General features: G+C 43.4%; 1 protein-coding gene and 1 long non-coding RNA gene across 9 annotated transcripts in view; one reads left to right on the top strand and one right to left on the bottom strand.

Moving 5' to 3' along the window:
• The first annotated feature begins 7,863 nt into the window (after positions 1 to 7,863).
• On the top strand, positions 7,864 to 9,362 carry LOC126996931 (uncharacterized). The gene is made up of 3 exons (XR_007751757.1): positions 7,864 to 8,007; positions 8,507 to 8,680; positions 9,228 to 9,362. It is a non-coding gene; the product is annotated as an uncharacterized LOC126996931 (long non-coding RNA).
• LOC126996929 (uncharacterized) overlaps positions 8,687 to 25,214 on the bottom strand; it is a 145,363-nt gene continuing 128,835 nt past the window's right edge. For 3 of the 8 annotated variants that reach the window (XM_050857874.1, XM_050857873.1, XM_050857872.1), the window contains 6 exons: positions 23,883 to 24,071; positions 15,273 to 15,374; positions 13,743 to 13,837; positions 10,724 to 10,953; positions 10,452 to 10,532; positions 8,687 to 9,503 (listed from right to left, as the gene is read on the bottom strand). In XM_050857874.1, the coding sequence (XP_050713831.1) occupies positions 9,369 to 9,503; positions 10,452 to 10,532; positions 10,724 to 10,953; positions 13,743 to 13,837; positions 15,273 to 15,374; positions 23,883 to 24,071 (832 nt within the window). In that variant the 3' untranslated portion in view covers positions 8,687 to 9,368. Of the gene's footprint in view, positions 9,504 to 10,249; positions 10,533 to 10,723; positions 11,010 to 13,742; positions 13,838 to 15,272; positions 15,375 to 23,882; positions 24,072 to 25,214 lie in introns of those variants that run through there. The other 5 variants (XR_007751753.1, XM_050857875.1, XR_007751752.1 and 2 more) reach the window with 5 other exon arrangements.

Raw genomic sequence — 25,214 nt, 5'->3', positions numbered from 1 at the left:
AGGTACACAGGGAGCAGGAGAGGGAAAGAGCAGGTACTAGAGCTGCTATACGTGGGAGGTGTAAGAAGAAGGAGCAAAGAAGTACTGGGATGGGGTAGTTAGGATGGGGGAAGGAGGGGAGTGATGACGCACTGGAAGGCTTAAGGTGGGGGAAGGAAGGGAGAGGAGAGAAGAGGTACAGGAGGGGGATAAGATGAGGACAGGAAATGGGAGGAAAGACGAATGATTACGGTGTGGGAAAGAGAGGAGAGAGGAGGCACTAGAGTGGTAAGAATGAGGGAAAAGAGGATAGGAGAGAAGAGGTACTGGAAGGCGAAGGAGAGTAACTGGAGAGGAGGGAGAAATGAGGTACTGGAAGGGGTTAAGGATGGAGGAAAGAAAGAGGAAGGAGATAAAAGGTACAGGAAGAGCTTTGAATGGTGCAAGGAAGAGGGGAAGGAAGAGGTACTAAGATCGGTTTTATAAGACACTTCCAGTTTTCACATCAACTATTTCTAAAGGTCAAAGAGGTCAATCGGGTTCTAATGAGTGTTTCTTAAGGTTCATGGTACAGAGGAAGGGGCAAACTACCACCAGGGTCATAAAACTACTCCTGGAAATGCCCCAAACTCCTACGAAAGCCTTGGCAAATATGTGATCTTTGGCGACGAAATGTTTTAAAATACGACCCGAAGAGTGGTTATGAGGGAAGCAGAGGAAGAGACTGAAGAGGTACTGGAAAGGGTTAAGGTGGAGGAAGGAGAAGATAGAGCAGGTACAGAAGCGGATAAGACAGAGAAGAGAAGATATACAGGAGACCGATGGGAGTGGGGGGAAGGAGAGGTAGGAGAGACAAGGTATTAGAGGGGGGTTTAGGAGATTGAGGGACGCGTGGTGTCAAGGTGATGGTGATGGATATTAGCGTGATAATGACGTTGTTCTGAGCGGCTCCTCATTACGGAGATGCCGGATAAAGGGGGGCGAGGGACGTCTTAGGATATTATAGCAGCCATTGGTACTCTGTTTGATTAGCGTAGCGGTGTGTGTGTGTGTGTGTGTGTGTGTGTGTGTGTGTGTGTGTGTGTGTGTGGAGGGATGTAAAATGTTAAAGAATACGATGATGGCTATGATAAAGAAAATGGGGGATGAGGAGTGAAAACATATATAATTAAGGGGAACTGTGCTATTTATGATCGTGTTTTTTTTTTTCCTCTTCATCGCGTTTTCTTTTGTTTTCTCGTGTATTTATCGATTTTCTCGTTCTTATATTTCGTTTTTTTCACGTTTTCTCGTTTTTCCTTTTCGTTTCCTCTCTTTTTTTTCTTAATTTCTCGTTTTCTCGTATTTTTCGTTTTTTTTCTCGCTTTCTCTTCTCGTTTTCTTTCGTTTTTTTTCGGTTTTTTTCGTATTCTCGTATTTTTCGTTTTTTTTCTCGTTTTCTCTTCTCGTTTTCTCTCGTTTTTTTATCGGGACTTTTCGTTTTCTCGTATTTTTCGTTTTTTTCTCGTTTTCTCTTCTCGTTTTCTCTCGTTTTTTATCGGGACTTTTCGTTTTCTCGTATTTTTTGCTTTTTTTCTCGTTTTCTCGTATTTTTCGTTTTTTTCTCGTTTTCTCCTCGTTTTCTATCGTTTTTTCGGGTTTTCTCGTTCTCTTGTTTTTTTCGTTGTTTTTTTGGTATGTGTGTGTGTGTGTGTGTGTGTGTCCCCCCTCCCGACACTATCATCGCTCCGGTCACTGAATAATGATCGTCTTACTGACAGTTTTTTGAAAGCAAAGGTTATTTTTCATGAGTAAAAAATCTCTAAACGTCCATGTATTTTGAAATGAATATACACTTTTTTCTTGCATATTCACACATACATATACGTACATAAATATACATACACATACATTAACGTACATACAAACGAGGCAGCTCAGTTATGAAATGGAAATACACGGTTCAAGGCTTCGAAACATATATAAATGAATTCCTCATATATAAGAACTGCATTTATACTATTCAACTTCAGTATTCCGACGCACATAAGTAACACACATACGCGTACATAAACGTACACATACATAAACTTAAATACCGACGAGACCACTGAATTATGAAATGGAAATACTCGGTTCAAGGCTTCGAAACATATAGAAATGAATCCTTCAAATAATAAAAACCGCATTTATACTATTCAACTTAAATATTCGGACGCGCATAAGTAAAGCAAAAATGGAATGCTGATAGGCTCCCAAAAATCCGGATCAAATAATAGATTCCGGAATTATAAGCGCTGAACATGCGATCCGATCCCTTCCATGCAGACCGCCTACGCCGTGCCAACGAGACTCGATGCTGATTGGATAGCACTTATTGGATGTCAGTACGGGGGGCTTTTTTCTCTACGTTCTTTCCTTTTCATATTTTTTTGGTGTCGTTTCCTCTTTTTCTCATCCTTTTTTCTCATCCTTTTTTTTGTCGTTTTTTTTTCTCATCCTCTCTATCTCATCCATTTTCTCATTCTTTTTCTCATCGTTTTTTTCTTATCCTTTTTTCTCATTCAGTTTCGTTTCTCGTTTTTTTCTGTTTTTTGTCATTTTTTCTTCCTTTCTCTCATTTTTCTTTACTTTCCTCTCGTTTTTTCTTTGTTTTTTTGTCATTTTCTCATCCTTTTTTCTCATTTAGTTTTCTTCGTTTTCTCTGTTTTTTCTTTCGTTTTTACTATTTTTTCCTGCTTTCTCTCATTTTTCTCTAGTTTCCTCTCGTTTTATCTCGTTTGCGCTCGTTTTATTTGCTCATTTTTTTCTATTTTCGTTTTTTTTCACTAATTTTTCTTAAGTTTTCTCGTTTTTTTCCCATTATTTTTTTCTCTTTTTTTATATTTTTCTCTCTCTCTCTCTCTCTCTCTCTCTCTCTCTCTCTCTCTCTCTCTCTCTCTCTCTCTCCACACACGCACACCTTCATCCCCTTCCCCCCTCCCCCCACACCTTTGGGCCGCCGCCAAGCCCCGCACAGGAGTGACTCGCGGCGGCCTCGGCAAGTCAACGGAATATCAATCATCTTTTGACTCGAGGAAGGAAGTGTGTGTGAGGGACGAGGGGCGTGGGGCGTGAGGGGAGGAACACACACACACACACACACACACACACACACACACACACACACACACACACACACACACTCTTCTTCCATTCCCACACACACTTTTCTTTTCTTTTTCTTTTGTGGGTCAGTGCGCGCCGGTTTCTTTTTAGGACAGTTTCCCGACTTTACTGTGATTCCATTTGCCTTAATTAGAATACATGTAAACAAGAAAACACACACACACACACACACACACACACACACACACACACACACACACACACACACAGTTGCGGTATTAAGTTAGACATCCACTCATGTTTTATGTATACTTTCATTACGCAGCGTGGTTTCATAAGGGCCCCCATCCTGAATAAAATATATCTCGGAGACCCTGAGCGGAATCTAGGTGTGCGGAAGTCGGCGGGATTCAACAGTTGAGGTATTTTCTGATTAATAAGTGATAGGAAATGGGGCCCCGAGCTGTGTGTTCGTTAAAGTGATAAAGACAAACGTTGATAAATATTGATAACGTAGACATGGAGACGTTTATTCAGTCCCAAACAATGATGCGTAAGGGAGAGATTGGTGTCCTGGATATGATAAAATTTGGCGAACGGTTTATTTCAAATTTTCCTGACCAGAAGTTAAGTTTGTGAGCGCTATTTTCGTTGGGTGATGTAGAGCAACGTTGAAAATTTGATACCGAACCTCGACAAACGTTCATTCAACCCAAGACGACAATTTGGAGAGAGATAAGTGTCCTAGATGAGATAAAATTGCAACACGATTCAAATTTTCATCTCCGTCGCATTTAGTACCAGACGATAATATGGAGGAGATAGTGTCTTAGATATCTGAGAAAACTAAGTCAAGGTAAAGGTTGAGGTATACGCTATAGCTGCTCGTGGCCTCAGTGCTCGCCTCAGTCACACTAACCCTTGAAGTGGTGTAGAAAGAACCCATTAACCGAGGAAGAGTGCAGAATGATTAGCACAAATTTCCTTCAATAGAAATATGGTAGAAATACAGTCCTGGATATCTGACAAAACAAAGTAAAGGAGAAGTTAGGAGCATATGATATAGCTACGCGTGGCCCCGGTGCTCATCTCTGTCGCACTAGCCCTTGAATTTGTGTGAATATAACTCATTAATCCGGTAAACCTGGAACGATTAAAACAAATTTTCCGGATTAGAAGTTTAGTTTATTTTTCACTGGAACTGGTTTGTGATTGACGTGGGTAATGGAACCGTTCTGGCAATCCACTCGTCTACGTTTTTTTTTTTTTTGGCTTTGTCAGTCCTGAAGGCTGGGCGTCATGCGATAATTCAGTTACGCGCGTGTCTTTCCGCGGATAACTTTTCACGAATTGCCTTTTTTTCTGTGGATTTTTTATTGACCTCTGCCAGTTTTTATTTTCCACTCTGCGTCAGTCTTTATTTGCTGGTCTGTGTATCTGTGCATGACGCTAGTTTTTTGTGTACTTTCTATCTTGGCCATCTCTGTTTGTCTGTTTGCATCTCTGTCAGTCTATCTGCATGTCTGTTTGTTCTTTGTCTGTGTCTGTCTCTCACGTCTCAGTAAACAAGTGCCTTCACAATTCAGTAAAATTCAACACACACGAATCATTTTTACCCTTTATCTTTGCCATCTGTTAGTCTGTGTGTCTGTCTGTCTGCCTGCCTGTCTGTTCTTTATCTGCCTGTCTGTCACACTAAATAAACAGTGGCTTTCAAAATTCAGTAAAGTTTAACACACGATTCATTATTCTCTTTTACCTCTTTTCTTTACCATATGTTAGTCTGTCTCTATGCTTGTCTACCTCCGTTTGTCTTTCTGTCTACCTCTGTTCTCTTTGTTAGTCTGCCTGTGCTTGTCTCTCTCTGCCTGTCTTTCACTCATCAGTAAACAATCGCATTCAGAAATCAGCTCAAGACGTACGAAGCATCTTTACCCTTTATCTTTTCCATCTGTTAGTCTGTCTGCCTGTGTTTGTTCTTGCCTCTCTCTCACGCTCCACTAAACAATCGCCTTGCTTGTGTCTGTCTCTCTCACGCTCCACTAAACAATCGCCTTGCTTGTGTCTGTCTCTCTCACGCTCCACTAAACAATCGCCTTGCTTGTGTCTGTCTCTCTCACGCTCCACTAAACAATCGCCTTTACAAATCACCAAGTCCACTCACCCGCAGCATTACTCGGTCGATAAATTTTCCGCGACGTAGTTTCAGCTTCCTGGCGCGGGTCTGGCGTCGCCGTAATTGACCAAAAAGAAAAGTTATCGTAGCAAAAAAAAAAAAAAATAATAATAATAATAATTTATGGCAGGAATTATTTTAGGACTCTCCCATTTATTCTGCTCTAATGGTTTTGTATAGCTGACACTCTTATGATTTAGGAAGCCTCGTTTATTTTGGTTTAATGTGCGTTATTCTTGTTACGCTGTTTATATCGTGAAGTTCGTGAGTCGTAAAAAGATGCGTGTGTCTAATAAAGGTTACAGAATGGCTTAGTCCGTGAAAACAAACACCATTATCTCTTAACGAGTGGCAGTAATCCATTTATTGGGGCCATGAAAACGTGAGTGTGTGTTTGCCCAGACTCAATTTCATTCCAATAAAGATCGATCTTGTTATACTAGTTAGCCTTGAAGTTGATCCTGTCTCACTGCAATAATATAAGTGATGGCAATGCAAAACACGGTTAACTAGAAGATCATGTAGTAAGATTTCCTAAACAACCCATTTTTCGTTTTCCCTAATAGAATAAAACCTTGTCCTCCGTTTGCGATTCATAGCTTTTTCGATGTCTTAAATTTTAACTCGGGTATTTTTCCCTGTTTAAATAAGTGCGTTACCTGTGACCATCGATCTCTCAACATAACCGTGACACACCTGTACTAATGACTCCTTCACATCAGGTACGAAACAGGTGCACAATTACTTCATTCTCTTACATTTGTTTTGGCATTAGATTTCAGGGTGTCTCTCTGCAATGTACTTTTTTTTACAACAAAGACGGCTCAAAGGTACAAAAAAAGGAAACTATAAAAAAAGAAAAAGAAAAAGAATCAAAAGACGTAGAAACACAACAAAGACGATAAAAAAAGCCGCTAATCGCTACTCCTGCAAAAGCAAATAAAAAGAATGGCCAAAAGAGAGGTCATTTTCAGCTATGCAACGTAATGCCACATCTGCAATACCTTATAGTACTAATTAACACCAAGCAAACACACAGGTAGTAGTGATGCGTTTCTGGGCCAGGTAGAAAGAGAAGGTCATCGAGGACTTTCCACGACAGCGTTTAGCACAAAATATCGTGGGTCGAGGAGAGTTACGGCTTTCATTCCTGCGCTGACGGCTGTGACGAAGCGTGTTGCTGGATGACTGACCGACCGGGGAGAGAGAGAGAGAGGTTATGTGACTGACTGATTTTCTCTCTCTCTCTCTCTCTCATTACTATACGCTTAACTTAACGTATTTGTGAATGAAATTAAGAGCAAATCAACGTCCTTTCTTCAGTCCCGGCGAGGAAATGTATTGCAGTGTTAGTCCTTTACGTTGTGTTTCTCTCTCTCTCTCTCTCTCTCTCTCTCTCTCTCTCTCTCTCTAAGCGCCAAAGATTCCGTAATATTTGCACCGATATTTTTTTGTGTATTTCAGCGGCCGGTGATAAATAAACATAAGCTCTAAATCCCTGGTGGCGGCATTCGTGTTATGTTGTCGGTTTGTTGAGAGGGACTTTTTTCCCAGTAATACCATACATTATGCATGAGATTACGTTACTCATTAAAATACAAACAAAAATGATGATTTAAATTCGAAACGGTTCTTTGATCGGCAACTTTTATATCTGATGAAACTAAACTGCCTTTTCCGGCAACAACAAAAAGCTCCACAAAACAGTGTGTCAGCATTTCAGGGACAACACATCGCTGGCTGGCCGTTGTTATGCAGAGCGGGGCGCAGGGCAGGGTAGGGCAGGGCAGGGCCAAGAGCCGCCAGTCGTGGAATTAACAAATCTCCGGAAGTCCTTGTCGCTAAACGATAGACGCTGCCTTTGACGGAATGCTAATTAACGTTAAATGAGTAGCTTCACTTTGCCTCCCTGGTTGTGTGTTAAAGGAGTGAGAATACCTCGTTGTCGCCCCCCCCCCACTCCCCCCCTCTCACAAACCCTCCTCCCAAGCCCCTCGTTGTTTGTCACTTCCCCGCTAACGCTGAACGCCCTTCACTGACACCCACGTTTACTGTCTGCATCCTCACCCGATCTGTAATCCATCCCCCACCTATACGATCATCCACATCACCACCTCCAATCATCCATTCACCATTACCCACAACCACACACACAACCACTTACAGTAATATACCCATAGTTATCCACACACCTCCTACTAGTCACTTCACAACCCACAGTCATCCACTTATGACCCATATAACCACCCATACTCCATCCACACTCCTGAAGCATATCCTCCCCCTACCACCGCCCACACCACCACCTCCCCACACTCAGATATCACCACCTGCAGCATATCCTCCTCACTTCGCTACACCACCACCTCCCCACACTCAGATATCACCACCTGAAGCATATCCTTCCCCCTCCCCCACACTCGTATCGCCACCTGCAGCTACCCCTCCCCCCTCCCACCACCGCCACCACTCATGCATTTCACGAAGCTCCCTGAATAACTTAACCTCTCAGGCTTGGAAACACGCATTATGGTTTTGTGTTAGGATTTATTTAAACGTAATCTGTGGTAATGGTCGTCAGCCGTTAAATTTATGACCTCTTGTTTTTATTTTTCCGAGCCAGGTAAACGACAGGCAGGGAGGAGTTTTGACCTTCTCTGTGCAGCCTCCCCCATCAAAGGTCATGGCAAAAAGAGACAGACAGACACGGACAAAACTTCACGGAAAACTTCAGACATAAGGCATCAAGTTTACCTACGCTTCAGGTATAATAGTCTGCCCTTCTCTTGTATATTTCTAGTTTTATATTATTTATTTTTGCTATTTATTTGTTTCTACCACTTGACCCGAGGAAATAAACACAGTCACATAATCTCTCTCCTTTTACTATTTATTTTGTTTACACTACTTCAACCTAAGGTAAAATAAAAACTAAGGTAAAATAAAAACACCTTCACCAGAGATATCATTCACTTTTCTTTTTGTTTATATATATTCGTAGTTACGTATACACTTCTTCCCTTATACACCTAAATCCCATATATCACTTTTTTTTCATATTTATTCGTAGCTTCACACACACTTCTTCACTTATTCCTCCCGCTTTCCTTTATCTCTCATATCTAGTTTTTTTTTTTCAACCATTCAACCAAAGGAAATGAATACACCTAAATCACATGTATCACTTTCATTTATATTTATTCGTAGTTTCTTATACACTTCTTCCCTTTTTCCTCTCTGGACTCATTTTCCTTTCCACCTCAGGCCTTGTGTGCGGTGTCAGGACAGGCAGACGGTGTAACGGGGAGAACAGGTGCCAGGGGAGAGGGGGATGGAAGACCAGCCTCTCTCACACGACCCTCGCCCCAGCCTCCCGCGGGACCTGCACTCTGAACACGGTGCTGGTGCTGTCGTTGTCATCGTTGTTCAGTGTTGAAGGTAAAATTATTTCGTTTAACTATTTTTACCAATTGATGATACTTCCATAATTAGTGGAGATATATTGTTTTACTTAATAATTTTGCCGTGGGTGTAACAAGTTTAGTGGATATATTGTTTTACTTAATAATTTTGCTGTGGGTGTAATTACTTAACACATTTAATTAAAGCTTCGTCAGTGTCTACATAAAATTGATTACTTACGTCAGACTATGTAATTGGTTTAGATAGACTTTTACTTAACTTTGGAGTGTGTGGGTAATTGCTTTTAATTAATAACTCGTTCAATTAAAGCTTCGTCAATTTCTAGATAAAGAAATGGAATGGGTATTTTATGCAAGAGGTAAAAGTACTTATTTGTCTTATTCATAATCAAAATTGCTAAGTGAGTGTCTTATGCAACAGAATGAAAATAATCGCCTTTTCCGTCAATAAATTTACTTTCGTCAATTTCTAGATAAAATTACGTTAAAGTTTCTAGTGTTTAATACAATAGGAATAGGTGAATGTACACAGTTGCCTTTCCAGTAACATAACGTATTTCCAGACTAAGAAAATACAGAAGCACACGCAGACTCACCACTGAATAAAAGTAAAGAAAAGTTCACACCCACCGGAATGGAATCTCGGCTCAGATCAGTGTTAGGAGGACCTCGGGCGGCGGCGAGGGTGGAAGTGTCAGCGGCAATTACAGTAACCCTCCCCGCCGTCCCTTTTTTCTCCCCAGTGCGCTGATGGTGACCTTTAGGTGCTTTTTCCACGGGCGAGGGAGCGTGTTCAGCCAGTGACGGGGGAGTAGGAGAGAATAGGCAAGGTGCTGAGGCTGAAGGAAGGGGGTTAATTCATCATGCTTTCTACCTTGTGTCTACGTTGGCAGGAGGAAGATGAGACCGAAGGGAAATGGGAGACAGAAAACTTATGTAAAATCGGAAAGGAACTGAACGAACGAAAGGAGAAAGATAGGATAGATAATTGAAAGGTGTGTGTGTGAAAGGTGTGTGTCTGTGTGTAATATTAACAATACTAGTAACAAAACAATTAAGAACAATGAAGTAATGGTCCCCTAATGAGAGAGCAAGGCTGATCTCTCTGTGGGAGAGAGTGAGAGAGTGAGTGAGTGAGTGACGGATGAAATATAGCTCGGGAGAGTCGTCACACCCTTGCCTAACACACAAAACTAAAGTCACACACCATTTTTATACTTTCATGACCCACAGGATGTCACCCCCACAGTATGTTGACAAACCCCACAGACACATAAAGGATCTCCCCTCAGTCCATGTATCCATTTAGATAGATAATTACAGCCACAACATAAACAGATGAGTAATTACAACTTATATGAAAGGCCCATCAAGACAACTTTGTTTTGTATCAATTTCTGCAATAATAACGTCGGCGGACTCTGGACACAAATTGCTTGAACTGAACTTGAACTCTCATTAACTTCATACTGTTGTGGCGCATCGTCGTGACAGGCAGACGAAGAAACTAATAATAGATGCAACTGTGTGAGGGGCAGCTTGAAAAAGTTTGGAAAGTAGGTTTGGAAAGTAGGATTAGCGCGAGTTGTTTTGCGGTATTTTTTGCGCGCGAACACTGTAACTGATATAAAATTAGAAAAACAATATGAAAGCAGTTTTCCTACTCAACATATTAGGTACACCATATTTTTTTTTTGCGCAAACACAGTAACTGATATAAAACGCGAACACAGTAACCGATATAAAATTAGAAAAAATATGAACGTAGAATTGTGGATTGAAGACACTTGATGGAGGAGACGAGGGGCTGGTGTGGCGTCCGGAGGATCCACGTTCTCTTGACTGGTCTGCTGGTCCCGTCCTGCTCTCTGTCAGGAATATCAAAACCTCTCATCAGAAGGTAATGCAACGATTTCTTTCTTCTACTGATAATTCAATTCATGCAGTTCAATCCTATATTGTTTTATGCACTGGACTTATTTGTCAATCCAATAAGAATAAAACCACCAAAATTATTTATTATTTTCTCAACTACGTATGTTATTCCAAAGTTACTTACCCTCAATGGCTCGTTCGAACCAATTCCTGGGCGATTTGGTCCTTGGAAGCCTTGATTGGATCGTTCACGCCAAGGGTTTGAATCCGCCAAGACGAAGGGACGGATGGGGCCCGAATGAGCTCGTATTGCTGCGTTACACAGCGACCCGCAGCGAGCGGCCGCTACCTGTGCTGCTTGATGGCGCTGTGAGTGAAGGGAACACACCGGGCACGCCGACGCTGCCACACTTGCTGCTCCGGCGAGGGGCGAGGACAAAAGTTACAAGGGGACGCTGATGGGCGACAGCCTGACGAGAAAGTGTCATGAATAATCAAGCAGGAAAATAAAACAGGGGACAAACTGAAGAAAAAAAGCAGTGAGATATAAATAAGCAATCTAATGCAAGGAGAATAAAAAAAAAAGATGTATATGCTGTTCTGAACGTCTTCCCTTCGTAACTGGGAGCGGTCGAATAGAAAAAAATAGTAGTTTATAGTAGCGTTAATATAGTCTCCCTCAGCTTACTACGCGCACACACTTTTTACCATCACGCCCTGACTGAGTTTAATAATCTTGAGAGACCAGATTTTTTTTTTTTTTACACCAAAGGACACGGCTCAAGGGCAACAAAAAGAGTACAAAAAAAAAAAAAGCCCGCTACTCGCCTCTCCCACAAAAGTAAAAAATAAAGAGTAGCCAAAAGAGAGGTCAATTTCGGGTGGAGAGGAATATCCTTTTCTAATAGTCATGCCCTGTTGTAGGAGTTGGGTGTGTTTCCCCATTACAAACTTTGATCTGTACATCCCTTATCCGTAACCTGGGGTGGTCGATTAATTATAAATATAAGTTGATATACGTTGCATCAGATAACTACGCCCGCACCCACAGGCCACCTTTTTCACCTTCTCTGTCCTGTCCTGTCATAAGCGTTAACAGCCACACGGAACCGCCGCGACGCCCTCTTCGTGTCCGGCTGCCGTCTCCGCCCCGTCCAGCCCAAGCATAGCGCTAAACACGTGCTTGTTCACGCTAACGCCCTCATTCCCGCCTCATAACAGGAGGTTCCGCATGACCTCTCTTCCGGCCCCGCTCACCGCCTATAAAATGCTTAGCCGTTCTCCTTTTGTAAACTGTTTCGCTTCTACGTTATGAAAATAGTTACGGCCGCAAGTGTCCCTTAACGACGGCATTATAGTTGAGGGTGAGGGATGGCGTGGTGAGGGGAGCGATTGTAATTTTTGAACTCATAACTGTGGGATCTTAAAGGGATTATTATAACTGATTAATGATGCGTGAGGAAAGTGCGGTAATGAAGTCATCTTAAATATAACGATACTTAATTATACATAACCACGATGACTTTTTTTTTTGGATGTATAGCGGATAGAGACCAAGGGGTAATATAAAATGTTCTCAGTGATGCGGGGACTCCACTATCTTCCACACAAAAATATGCATAGCTTTTTCATTTCGTCAGCATTAGCTTTACAACACACTCAACAACTGTGGGTAGAAAAACGCGGCCGGGAGGTGGGTTTAAAACAGTTTCAGTACAACACAATGACGGTGCGGGGAGGCGCGATTAACAGCTTCCCGCAACACCCCACGAAAATGTGTGTTGTTGTGTCGAGTGTCTGGAGGGCTGTGATGGGGCGAGAGGGGCGCGGGGAGGCAATGGCTTGTGCTACGCGGCGGGACACACACTCCAAAACTGTTCTTAAGGGTAATTGCTGTTTTTGTGACTGCATGGAGACGAGAAGACAATGTTGAATACTGCTTTGGAAACTGGATAATGAGTTTGTTTGACTGATTCTCTTTCTTCTCATCTCTCATCGTTCTTCTTATTCCTTTTATAATACACAGACCGACCGAGAGAGAGACAGACAAATAGACAACGAAGCACACATTATCGGCCGAAAGAAAGACACATGAACAGACACAGACAACGAAGCACACATTATCGGCCGAAAGAAAGACACATGGACAGACACAGACAACGAAGCACACATTATCGGCCGAAAGAAAGACACATGAACAGACACAGACAACGAAGCACACATTATCGGCCGAAAGAAAGACACATGGACAGACACAGACAACGAAGCACACATTATCGGCCGAAAGAAAGACACATGAACAGACACAGACAACGAAGCACACATTATCGGCCGAAAGAAAGACACATGGACAGACACAGACAACGAAGCACACATTATCGCCCGAAAGAAAGACACATGGACAGACACAGACAACGAAGCACTCATTATCGCCCGAAAGAAAGACACATGAACAGACACAGACAACGAAGGACACATTATCGGCCGAAAGAAAGACACACGGACAGACACAGACAACGAAGGACACATTATCGGCCGAAAGAAAGACACATGGACAGACACAGACAACGAAGGACACATTATCGGCCGAAAGAAAGACACATGGACAGACACAGACAACGAAGGACACATTATCGGCCGAAAGAAAGACACATGAACAGACACAGACAACGAAGCACACATTATCGCCCGAAAGAAAGACACATGAACAGACACAGACAACGAAGCACTCATTATCGCCCGAAAGAAAGACACATGAACAGACACAGATGAAAAAGGACACATTATCGGCCGAAAAAAAGATACCCGGAGACACAGACAACGAAGCACTCATTATCGGCCGAAAAAATGACAAACGGACAGACAGACACAACGAAGCACTCATTATCGCTCTCATCGGAGTCGGGCGATAAGGACAACCCCCCCACCCTGACATGTTTTGTTATTAATGTGACAGTTTAATATAGGGAATTTAGTTGCATCGTGTAATGTTATGCATATTTTTCCATACATATTTGATTCGGAAGCCCGTCCAAGCTATCAACATTTTTTTGACATGAATATATTTAACATATTTCCATTAATAACTTATGACAGTTCAGTAACAAGCACATTCCCAGAGGACAAACACAACGGGACCTTTTGAAAATATGTAATTCTACGAAACTGAGAAAAGGACACCATTCAAAACAGACTCTACTTACCTGTGTCCCCGTCAGGCAGGTGTTCGGGGCGGCAGACTTCGGGTCCAATCCTTGCCCGAGCTGCTGAGGCCTGGTGCTGAGACTTCGCCCCCAACCTACAATGAAGCTAGTAATTAATGGTTATATATACACATACAGACCCCCTACACCACCCACCCACCCACATTACACCACACCACACCACACAAACGCACACGCCAATAGGATCCGAATGTAAGTCCCACACAGATGTTTCAAAGGCGGAGCGAACTAATCGAACAGCCTTTGACACAACAGAAGCTAAAGAAGTACCGTGTTGCATAATCCCGAGTTGGGAAAGTAAAGATTTAATATTCACCGTTCCTGATTTTTCCTTACAGCCACCGAGCAGGGAAAGTAGCAACAGGGGGGAGGGGGGAGAGGGAAAGGTGTGTGTGTGTGTGGGGGGGGGGGGTCACTGGCGGCCGAACACTGCCACGCGCGATGTATTTGTAAGACTTTCTGCTTCTCGCGGGAAAACTTTTGTGCGAAGAGTGCAAAACTAGTGTTTCCTCCCTGTCCGTGGCCGCTGAAGTGCTGGCAACTATTTCTGCTTTTGGTCTTTGTGTCTGTTTCCATTTTTACAAACAAAGATAAACTAGACTTAACATTTTTTTCGGTTTTACAAAGGTTTACTCAAGGATTTAGTCTCCGATAGGCAACAAATCTTTTTTTTTTATCGGGTTTTGTTTAGGGTGCAGAACACACATTCGAGTGTGTGTGGAGGGAGGGGAGTGACAGGGTGGATGCCAGAGAGAGGGTGACTAAGGAAAGCAAAATAGATGTCTTATGGAGAATTGATAAGCTTACGAATAGCTGCTGGGAGAGACTGTATTGCTAGGTTAGACAAGGCTGATTGATTAGTGAGAGCAGTTTTTTTTTCCGTCGCGGCCTATTGCGCCGATAGGCTTCTTCCCGATGGATCCTGATGGTCGGCCCAGCCCGTTCTGGCGCAGGCGAGTGTTTATAGTGGCGCCATCTTGTGTTGGCTCATGCTGCCCCCCCGGGACTCATCTTTGAGCCTCTCTTTGGAGAGGTTATCTAGAGCCCAGGTTGATGGGTGGTCTTCAGGCCAGCATGTGGGTAATCTTAGGCCACTCGGCGGTGACTGAAAAACCTCAGCTGTGAGGCGGCCAGGATTCGAACCCGCGTTCCTCCTGGAGCTCCTGGACGCGGGGCCGTCACGCTAACCACTCAGCCACCGCCACCGCCGTGGCTATATAATGTAGGGTGGTAGGAAGAAGTAAGCTGGGTAAATAAGTTGGGTAAGTTATGAAGCAAGGTGGTTGAGTGACTGAGTGTGTGAGTGAACAGAGGGTGCTTAGAAAGAAGGGTGAGTGCATCAGACTGGGTGAGTAGGTGAAGAAAAATAGGTGGAACAAGCAGGGTGGGTGCGGTCGAATGGATAAGTGTAACGAGGTAAATGGATGAGTCAGGCAAGGTAAGTGGATGAGTAGAAATGGTTGAGTGAATTCGTGGCGTCCCCTGATCAATTCCAGTTCACCTGCTCACCTTTCTACTCCTGCTGCCGCTACTACTGCTCCTCCTCCTCCTCTCCTGCTCCTGGTGCTGACGCGTCGATCAGGTGCAGTCGAGCGACCACCGTTTCCTCTCCTGCAAAATCCACGAAGATCGTCACTGGCATTTCTAACTTCAAGAGAAAAAAAATATATACCGTTCGGGGAAAAGAAAACTGGATATACGTGTGTGTGTGTGTGTGTGTGTGTGTGTGTGTGTGTGTGTGTGTGTGTGTGTGTGTGTGTGTGTGTGTGTGTGTGTGTGTGTGTGTGTGTGTGTGTGTGTGTGTGTGTGTGTGTGTGTGTGTGTGTGTGATTTTTTTTTATTATGTTCAAAGTATACTATTCTGCTATTCTGAAAATCGTGTGTGTGTGTGTGTGTGTGTGTGTGTGTGTGTGTGTGTGTGTGTGTGTGTGTGTGTGTGTGTGATTTTTTTTTTTATTATGTTCAAAGTATACTATTCTGCTATTCTGAAAATCGTGTGTGTGTGTGTGTGTGTGTGTGTGTGTGTGTGTGTGTGTGTGTGTGTGTGTGTGATTTTTTTTTATTATGTTCAAAGTATAATATTTTGCTATTCTGAAAAGCATCCTTTCTACCAATTCTTTTTCTTTTAGTTCTCCCTTTCTTGCTCTACATATTTTCTTTATATTTTTTCCTTTCATTCTCTCACCTTCCCTCTGTTACTGGCAAACTTTCTTTTCGTACAGTACATTTTCCTGCATTCCGACCTCCGTCTCTTTGCTCCCCTTCCTTTCCATTCTCTTCTCCCTCTTCTTCAATTTCCTCTATTTTAACCTACATCTTTTTGCTCTCCTTCTTTTCCATTCTCTCCTCCCTTTCCTTTATTTTCCTCTGTTGAGACCTATAATCTTTTTGTGCCCCTTCCCTTCCTTTCTCTTCCTCCTTTTCTTCAATTTCCTCTATTCCAACCTCCATCTTTTTGCTTTCCTTTCTCCCTATTCTCTTCCTCCTTTCCTTCATTCTGACCAACATTCTTTCGTTTCTCTTCTCCCTGTCTTTCCTTTTCCTCCCTTCTGATCCACATCTTTTTGTTTCCCTCTCCATTCCTTTCTCTCCTCCCTTTCCTCGCGACTCAACACTCACTCTTTCCCAGCCGCACTCTCTCGCCGCTGAATAAAAGAATCAGAGTTTGCACCGCGCGGGGATGTGATTTACGCGAGGTTCAATTCAGTGACGGATTCCTCTTTCCCGTGAACGGCGGAGGATTAGCGGCGTCACTCATTGCTTCACTTACGATAGACACCAGAACTACACCACTCGAGGATAGCATTAGGAGGACAACAAGGAGAGGCGTCACTATAGGCCACTACCACCATTATCACTAACTCATATCGTTCCTACTCCAAAATAGTGATAGACCATTGCTTCACTTACGACTTAACGATAGCACGAGAGGATAGAGGAGAGCATAACAACAAGGAAAGGCGTCACAACAGGCAAGCATCACTAACTATTGTTATCAACCCGCACCGTGCCTTCCCCAAAGCGTAAAAATTGATGGATCTGCACGAACGCTCATAAGCCCAGAACGTTCGCCATTATATCTTTCTTTCTCTGTCTTTCACATTAATCTTTCTTCTTTTCTATATAACCTTTCTTTTAACGAACGAATGTAAGAAGGTACAGAGGTGGGATATCTATATTATCTCTCTGTATCTCAAAATCAATATATATTCATTCCTCTGTATACTTTCTTTTAAGGTTAGGTTAGGTTAGGTTAGGTTAATGTGTAAAGAAGGTAGGGTATATATGTGAACTTTCAACATGATCTCTTTTACTGCCTTCGAAATTTTTCCTAATGTATTCTTTTTTATTTATGATCACAGAAAGAGGAAGAAAAAAGCCGGTGAAAAGTGCAAGGGCGAGAATGAAGATAAAATATGGAGGAGGAGGAGTGGGGAGAAGAGTAGGGGAGGAGGAGGAGAAAGGAGAAGAGTAGGGTGTTTAAGAGGATGATGATGATGAAGGAGAAAATAGAGGTTTTAAAGGAGGAACTGACAGATGGTGCGATCGATCTATTCGTACTGAGTGACCCAGATGCAGAACTGTCTCCATCAAATCGTTACGCTCAGAAAGTTGGAAATTTGGGCCGATTAAAGGGAAGGGATTGAAATTTTACCAGCTACTTTTATTGGGTCGTATCTTCTTGCGGTGCTGCGGGGGTTACGATTAGACTTTTTTTTATTGTTTCCTGTCTTTTGTAGCATGTTTTTGGTTGCTTTCTATCTTATTCATTGTTCCTGTCTTTTATCGCATGTTTTTGGTTGCTTTCTATCTTATTCATTGTTCCTATCTTTTATCGCATGTTTTTGGTTGCTTCCTATCTTTTTATTGTTCCTATCTTTTATCGCATGTTTTTGGTTGCTTCCTATCTTTTTATTGCACGTTTTTTTTATTGTTTCCTATTTTTTATCGCATGTTTTTTTTTATTGTTTCCTATTTTTTATCGCATGTTTTTTTATTGTTTCCTATTTTTTATCGCATGTTTTTTTTATTGTTTCCTATTTTTACCGTGCTTTCAGAGAGGTAGGTTCTAATAAGCTATTCTTTGCATGGCTGTTTTAAAAGTCTAGACAAAATACTTTGATCAGAAAAGTGGTCTAAAAAAAGCAGCGTAATCTTTGATACCTATTTGATTTACTATTATTATCATTATCATCTAAAATAATAAAAATGTTCTCCTTAAAACAATCTCACAAACTGAGACACCTAACCCCCTCCACACATATAATTCATCTCCCCCCCCCCCCCAACACCCACACACGATCCCCTATCCCACACACAAGCAGACAAACTAAGACACCTAACCCCCTCCACACACAAAATTCCCCTCCCACCCCCACACGATCTCCCATCCCACACACAAGCCACTAAACCAACACATCACCTTGCTACGTACATACCTCTACATACAAAAAAGACAAACTAAGACACCTAAACCTCTCCAAACACATAATTAACCTCCCTCCCCCCCACCACACACGATCCCTTCACCCCCTCCCCCACACACAAGACACTCAGCCAACACTGCACCTCGCTACATACCTCTACTAAAAAAAGCGAGCGTCAACAAGTGTAAACGGTTCAGCGCTCCCTCGGTAATCGAAGCGAACTTAACACGCCAGCCAATGAAAAGAAGCGAGATCGATGATAATAATTGACGAGGCGGCGGGTGAGGGTTACGGTGTGTGTGTGTGTGTGTGTGTGTGTGTGTGTGTGTGTTTCCATGTGTGTGTGTGCGTGCGTGTGTGTGTTATAACGGTCTGTATCCACGTCCGCCAATAGGTGAAGCTGGACGTTATTCCTCGCCGCTGTATGGGAGCTGAATAAATTACCGCCGACGGTCGCATAATAACTTGAATTAATCACCGTTCAAAAATTATCACGGGCTTATAGGCAATATGAAAGCGTGATATACTCTGTCATTCTGTATGCAAATCGTGGGATGAATATTTAGCGGCAGCGTGGCGTGCAGCGTATCTGGGGAGCCACGAGCAGGGAGTGAGCAGGGGCGACGGCGTACCTTCTCTGGGCAGCGCCTCCTAAGCGTTGCTCTGCGAGGGGACACACGTGGATCAGAGTGACGGAGGGATGCAGGAAGAGGGAGCGTGAGGTAAGGATGCTGGAGGGAGGGATGTGAGAGGAGGGATGGATTCGAGAGGAGAGAAGTGATGTAGAGTTCAGGGTTGTGAGTGGGATAGGGGGAAGGATGAGGGAAGAGGGGAGGATGCAGGGACGGAGGAAGAGGAAGCGTGAGATGGAAGGAAGGATGCAGGAGGGATGGATGTGAGAGGAGGGATGGATTCGAGAGGAGAGAAGTGATGTAGAGTTCAGGGTTGGGAGTGGGATAGGGGGAAGGGTTAGGGAAGAGGAAAGGGTGCAGCAGGGAAAGGAAATATGGAATGGAAGGAAGGATGCAAGAGGAGGAAAGGAGAGGGGAGGAGGGAAGAAGTGAGAGGTGGGAGCGTTGTGAGAGAAAGGAAAAGAAAGTCAACAGCTATCGCGGAATGATTTGAAGCGAGTGACAAATAGTTATTGCAGAAGTACAAATGAAGGAGCAAAAGAAACCCAAGAGAGTGAAGAGTTTTTTTACCGACCACAGGCTGAAGGGCTAATGCGCCGGAGATGAGCTTGGAGGCAACGAGCAGCTATACCATATACTCCCATTATAGATAGAAAAGAAGCGGCCACTGACCATTGGAGCGTGAAGGTGCCCAAATGATGGTTTCAAGTCTCGTATGATGCAAATTCTGTTACGCCTTTGTCTGACTCTTTTTGAAATCCAATTACTGTGGACAAAAAAACATCCTCTATTGCGTACGATGGTTTGTTTTGCTCCTGCATTTGGAAAGTAAAAATATGACGCTTTATCAACGTTATTACTGTTCTCTATAATCTCATCAATACCAAGGAAATCATGTACGTCCAGAAATTCAACTAAAAAAAACATCCTCTATTACGTATGATGATTTGTTTTGCTCCTGCATTTGGAAAGTAAAATTATGACGATTTATCACCATCATTAGGGTTCTCTATAATCTCATCAATACCAAGAAATTCATGTCCGTCCAGAAATCCAACTTGCTACATCAATACCATCACCGTAACCCGAGTAGCCAAACCACACGGACGCTTGCACAACACCGAGTTCACAGAATACCAAGAAAGGCAACATTTCATCTATATCGGCTGTGAAGTCAAATGGCAGTCCTCGGCGACATCCATCACCGGCTTCCAATAGCAGAGTCATATAAGATTCAAGGGTTTACACGCCTCGCACCTAAATGTAAATCCGCGCACGCCATGGCCAGCTGTTTGCCCAGAGCGTGCGTGGCTGACAGGCGCGGCTGGTTGGAATGCTCAGACGCTTTCATTTCTCACGTTAACTGTTTCCAAAGGTTGAAATGGTCTCTCACGTGTGTTTTTTTCACGTTCACGGTACATAAGAAGAGTCAGACTACTACCAGGGTCATAAAGGTACCTCTGGAAATGCCCCAAACTCCTACGAAAGCCCTGTCAAATGTGTGTGTAAGCAGTGCAGCGTTTGAGAATGCTGTCCCAGGGCTTTGTGTCGCGAGGGTCCAGCCGAGTTGACTTAAACGTTTACACTGAAGCTTCCGACGGAGAAACGTTTCATGGTGTTTATTTTGGTCCTGACTCAAACTGTGGTGCAAATACAGGAGGTCACAGCCTTATACTCTCTTTTATAAGGGCAGCGATTAGCGGTTTTTTTTTTATCTCATTTGTTTTTGGCCTTGAGAAGCTTCCTGTGCCGTAAAAAATGCCATATACACACCAAGAAAATTAAACCTGTGTCTGCATGTCTACTTATCTGTCTTTCTTGTCCGTTTGTGTTTGTCTGTTTGCTTTCAATGTTGTTTTGATCGATCGTCGCATTGCCTCTTGTTTGGTAATTCTTAAGCTGAAGACTGACATACTATAAGAAAGATGAACGTCCTCCTATTCCTGTTCTTTCCTGTAGCTACTAACTTTGCCCAAAATATTATGAACTACACTGTTAATCCCTTTATAAGTTTATTGTTGTAGTTAACTGAAATACACATTAGTTAGAACGGTAAGTCTTGGATTGTGCGGCCGAAACTATATAAAAAAAATCTCTCTCTCTCTCTCTCTCTCTCTCTCTCTCTCTCTCTCTTTTCCTTTCATCCTCCCTCCCACCCTTCACATGAACTTTTTAATAGAAACTCTTGCAAAATAAAACTAGAGTTAAAGTTTTTACACAAAGGCCCGCTGGTTTAGGGAGAGTCAATTTTCAACAAAAGTCTCCCTTCGCCCGGTACTTTCCCTCCCACAAGTTTCCTCCCATTTTCCTCCTTTCCTCCGGCATCACGTGGACTAAAGAGAAAGTATTAGGTTGTCCTCCTCCTCCTCCTCTTTCTACTTTTTACTCCTCCAAGATCTCCCTCAGCTTCGTTTTCTTCTCTCCTCCTCCTCCTTTTCCTCGTCCTCCTCTTTCTCTATCATTTACATCTCCATTACCTTCCTCTCTCCTTCCTCCTCCTTCTCATCTTTCTACTTTTTGCTCTTCCAAGATCTTTCTCAGCTTCGTATTTTAATCTTCTCCTCCTCCTCTTCCTCGTCCTTCTCTTTCTCTCTATCATCTACATCTCCATTACCTTCCTTTCTCCTTCCTTCTCCTCCTCCTCCTCTGGTTAGCCCTTCATTATTCATTCACGTATTAACTATTCACTAATCTTCTTCTATTACTCTCCTGGACTTCATTTTACGTTTACCGGCCATTTCTTTCTCTATTCTCCTCCTCTTCTGCTCCTCCTCCTCCTCCTCATCTTCTTCTTTGTTCTTTGCTCTCCTCCTCCTTCCTTCCTCAAGCCTCCTTCTCTCCTTCTCTCCTCTCCTCGCTCTTTTCTCGCTCCTTCTCCCTCCTCGCAATCGTTTCCTCCTCAATCCAACTTTCTTCCTCGCTGCTCATCCTTTCTCTCCTCCTTCCTTTTGCCTCTCGTTCTTTTGATTCCTCCTCCTCCTCCTCCTCTTCTTCCTGCTGCTCTGTCTTTCTACTCTTTACTCTTTACTCTTTCAAGTCCTTTTTCAGCTTCTTTTCTTTCTCTGACCCTTCTCCTCCTCCTCCTCCTCTTCCTCCTCTGTCTCTACCTCTTACTCCTCCTTGCACTACTTTACCTCCCTCCTCCTCCTCCTCCTCGTCTTCCTCCAACTGCCCTCTTCCTCCTCCTCCTCCTACTCCTCGTCTTCCTCCTTCAACTGACCTCTTCCTCCTCCTCCTCCTGTTTCTTTTTACCTTATACTCTCCCAGGCTCTAAATTACCTTCCTTCCTCCTCCTCTTCCTCCTCCTCCTATTAGAGACCAATGTCATCAGTTCTTGCGGTAATTAAAATTCGAGTAAGAGGAACATTTTCTTCATGAGGGAAAGTGGGAACCATAATTGTTTGATGAAGCGGAACTGAGGCACTCCAGAGGGACCTTAAAGAAGAGAGGGCGAGAGAGGGAGAGGGAGAGGGGAGGATGAGAGAGAGAGAGAGAGAGAGAGAGAGAGAGAGAGAGAGAGAGAGAGAGAGAGAGAGAGAGAGAGAGAGAGAGAGAGAGAGAGAGAGAGAGAGAGAGAGAGAGAGAGAGAGAGAGTAATAGATAAATATAGATAGATAGAGAAATAGACAGAAATAAAGAGAAATAGAGATAGAGAAACAGAAAATGAAAGAGAGAACGAGAGAAAACTGTTGAAGAAAAGATTATAAAGAAAAGATAATGGAGAGAGAGAGAGAGAGAGAGAGAGAGAGAGAGAGAGAGAGAGAGAGAGAGAGAGAGAGAAATCCTACCGATACTGAGAAATACAAGAAGAAAATGTCGAAGAAAAAGGTTATACAAAGAAAAGATGAAGAATAAGAAGCCCAACAAAGACAAAAAGAGAAACGAACGGCCATTTCCTATACTACCTCTGTGTGTTGGTGCATCAATATCCTCTCTATAGTTCACCTGATATAAGTTAACCGTCTACTATCCCTATTAATTAGAATGTCAAGCTAATAGGGACCCAGTCGACGTGGTGTATTTAGTATTGATGACATTAATATTCTCCGCCTTAGTGTTGGTGAGGGGAATATTATATGGTGCCTAATAAATAACTTTGCAATATTAGGGGTTTGTTGTTGTTGTTGTTAGGGGAAGTACCGGCATGTAAGGGATAGATTAGTACGTTGAATATAGATTATGATTCGGTTATTTTGTCTTATTGTTAGTTTTTTACTCTCTCTCTCTCTCTCTCTCTCTCTCTCTCTCTCTCTCTCTCTCTCTCTCTCTCTCTCTCTCAAATAATCATCCACCTCCACCTCAATATCGCGCATTCTTTGTACATTCACGCCGGAACGCTCATTCTCTCTCTCTCTCTCTCTCTCTCTCTCTCTCTCTCTCTCTCTCTCTCTTATCCTTCTCCTTAACCCTTTTCCTTCCATTCTACCTCCTCTCTATTCTTTCTCGCTTCCTCTTTTCCTTCCTCTTCTTCCTTTCCTTCCTTTTTCCAATCTCCGTATCCCCTTCCTCCTTTCCCAGTCTTCCTTTTCTTCCTCTCCTTTCTCCCTCGTTTTATTTCTCCGTTCTCTTTCTATTCATCATATTTCCTCCATTCTTCGTCTTCCCCACCTATCTTTCCTCCCTCTTCCCTTCTTCTTCCTTCTATTATCTCTCTCTTTATCTTCCTCCCTCCCTTCTCCCACTTCTTAACTCCTTCCATTCTCAGTCTTTTTTCTCTTCTCTCTCCCAAACTTTTTCCTTACTCCTCTCCTTTATTTTATTCTTCCTCGCTTGCTCTCTCTACTTCCTTTCCTTCCTTCTCCTCCCATTCTCCATCTTCAACCCCCTTCTCTCACTTCTCCCTTCCTCTTCTTTCCTCTTCTCTTTCTCCCACGCTTCCTCCCTCCTTTTCCCTCCTTCTTCCTCCATTCTATACGTTTTTCCTACATCTCTCTCTCTCCTTTCCATTTCCCTTCACTTCCTCCATCCGCTTCCTTTTCTTACTCCGGTCTCCATCTCAACCCCCCCCCCTTCCCCCCTTTCCCCGCCTCCCCTAGAAGTGCTAAGGTGTAAACTCTTACTTATGGTCGGTTAGTATTTCCCGCATGGGGTGGAGCGCCTTCCGTAAACCCCGCTGGTGACGCAGAACGGAGTAGCCCGCCAGACCCCCGCGGCGGCTTGCACGTCCGGCTAAGCTACCCTGATGCGAGGCCGCTGTTACGGGCGGGCGAGGGGCGGATGGCGTAGCTTGTGCCGGCTTTATGATGTTACTGGGAAGGAGGAAAGGAGGGAAAGAAGAAGGGGAAGGAGGATGGAAGAAGGGGAAAAGGAAGAGAGGGAAAGAGGGGGGAGAGGAGGGGAGGGAGGGGCAGAAGAAGGGGAAGGAGGATGGAAGAAAGTGAAAAAGGAAGAGGGAAAGAAGGGGGGGGGGGAGGAGGGGAAGAAGAAGGAGAAGGAGGATGAAAGAAAGGAAAAAAAAGAAGAGACGGAAAGAGGGGGGAGAGGAGGGGAAGGAGGGGAAGGAGGAAGAGGAAAGAGGAAGGGAGGGAAAGAGGGGAAAGAAGAAGGGAGAGAGGAAAGAATGAATGGAAGGGTGCAGGTAGGAAAGGGAGGACATAGGAAAGAAGGAGGGGAAGGAGGAAGAGGAAAGAGGAAGGGAGGGAAAGAGGGGAAAGGGAGAGAGGAAAGGATGAATGTAAGAGTGTTGGTAGGAAAGGGGATACTGTGTTAGTTGGAAAGGGTTGTGGTGTTAGCGTGAATAAGAGAAGAAGGGAAGGAGAGGACCGAGGGAGGGATGAATGAAGGAGTGGATGTTGGGAGAGTGATGTTACTGGGAGGGAAGGGGAAGGAGGAAGGAAGGGAAGGATATGAAGGAATGGAGGTAAGGAAAAGGGGAAGGATGTAAGGAAGGAAGGATTATACAGTAAGTTATTTCTCATATTAATAAATCTCCAACTCCTCCATATCCTATTCTCTCTCTCTCTCTCTCTCTCTCTCTCTCTCTCTCTCTCTCTCTCTCTCTCTCTCTCTCTCTCTCTCTCTCTCTCTCTCTCTCTCTCTCTCTCTCTCTCTCTCTCTCTCTAACACCCAATATATTACTGATCAAAAGATGGATTGCTTAATCACTGAAAATAATTGAATAATCTCATTTGATTTATTATAATGAAAGATTTACAAATTGAATTCTCCTAAAATTAATAGCACACACACACACACACACACACACACACACACACACACACACACACACCGGATACGTGATTTAATGAAGGGAAATGTTGCAATGAGGTAACGATTTATTGAGAGAGAGAGAGAGAGAGAGAGAGAGAGAGAGAGAGAGAGAGAGAGAGAGAGAGAGAGAGAGAGAGAGAGAGAGAGAGTGGAAGAGAGAGAGAGAGAATCATTTTTCAGAG

This window comes from Eriocheir sinensis, chromosome 11 (assembly GCF_024679095.1).
Source record: "Eriocheir sinensis breed Jianghai 21 chromosome 11, ASM2467909v1, whole genome shotgun sequence".
Taxonomy (NCBI): Eukaryota; Metazoa; Arthropoda; class Malacostraca; order Decapoda; family Varunidae; genus Eriocheir; species Eriocheir sinensis.
The sequence above is the reverse complement of the archived record's forward strand: the minus strand, read 5'-3'. Positions and strand labels throughout refer to the sequence as shown.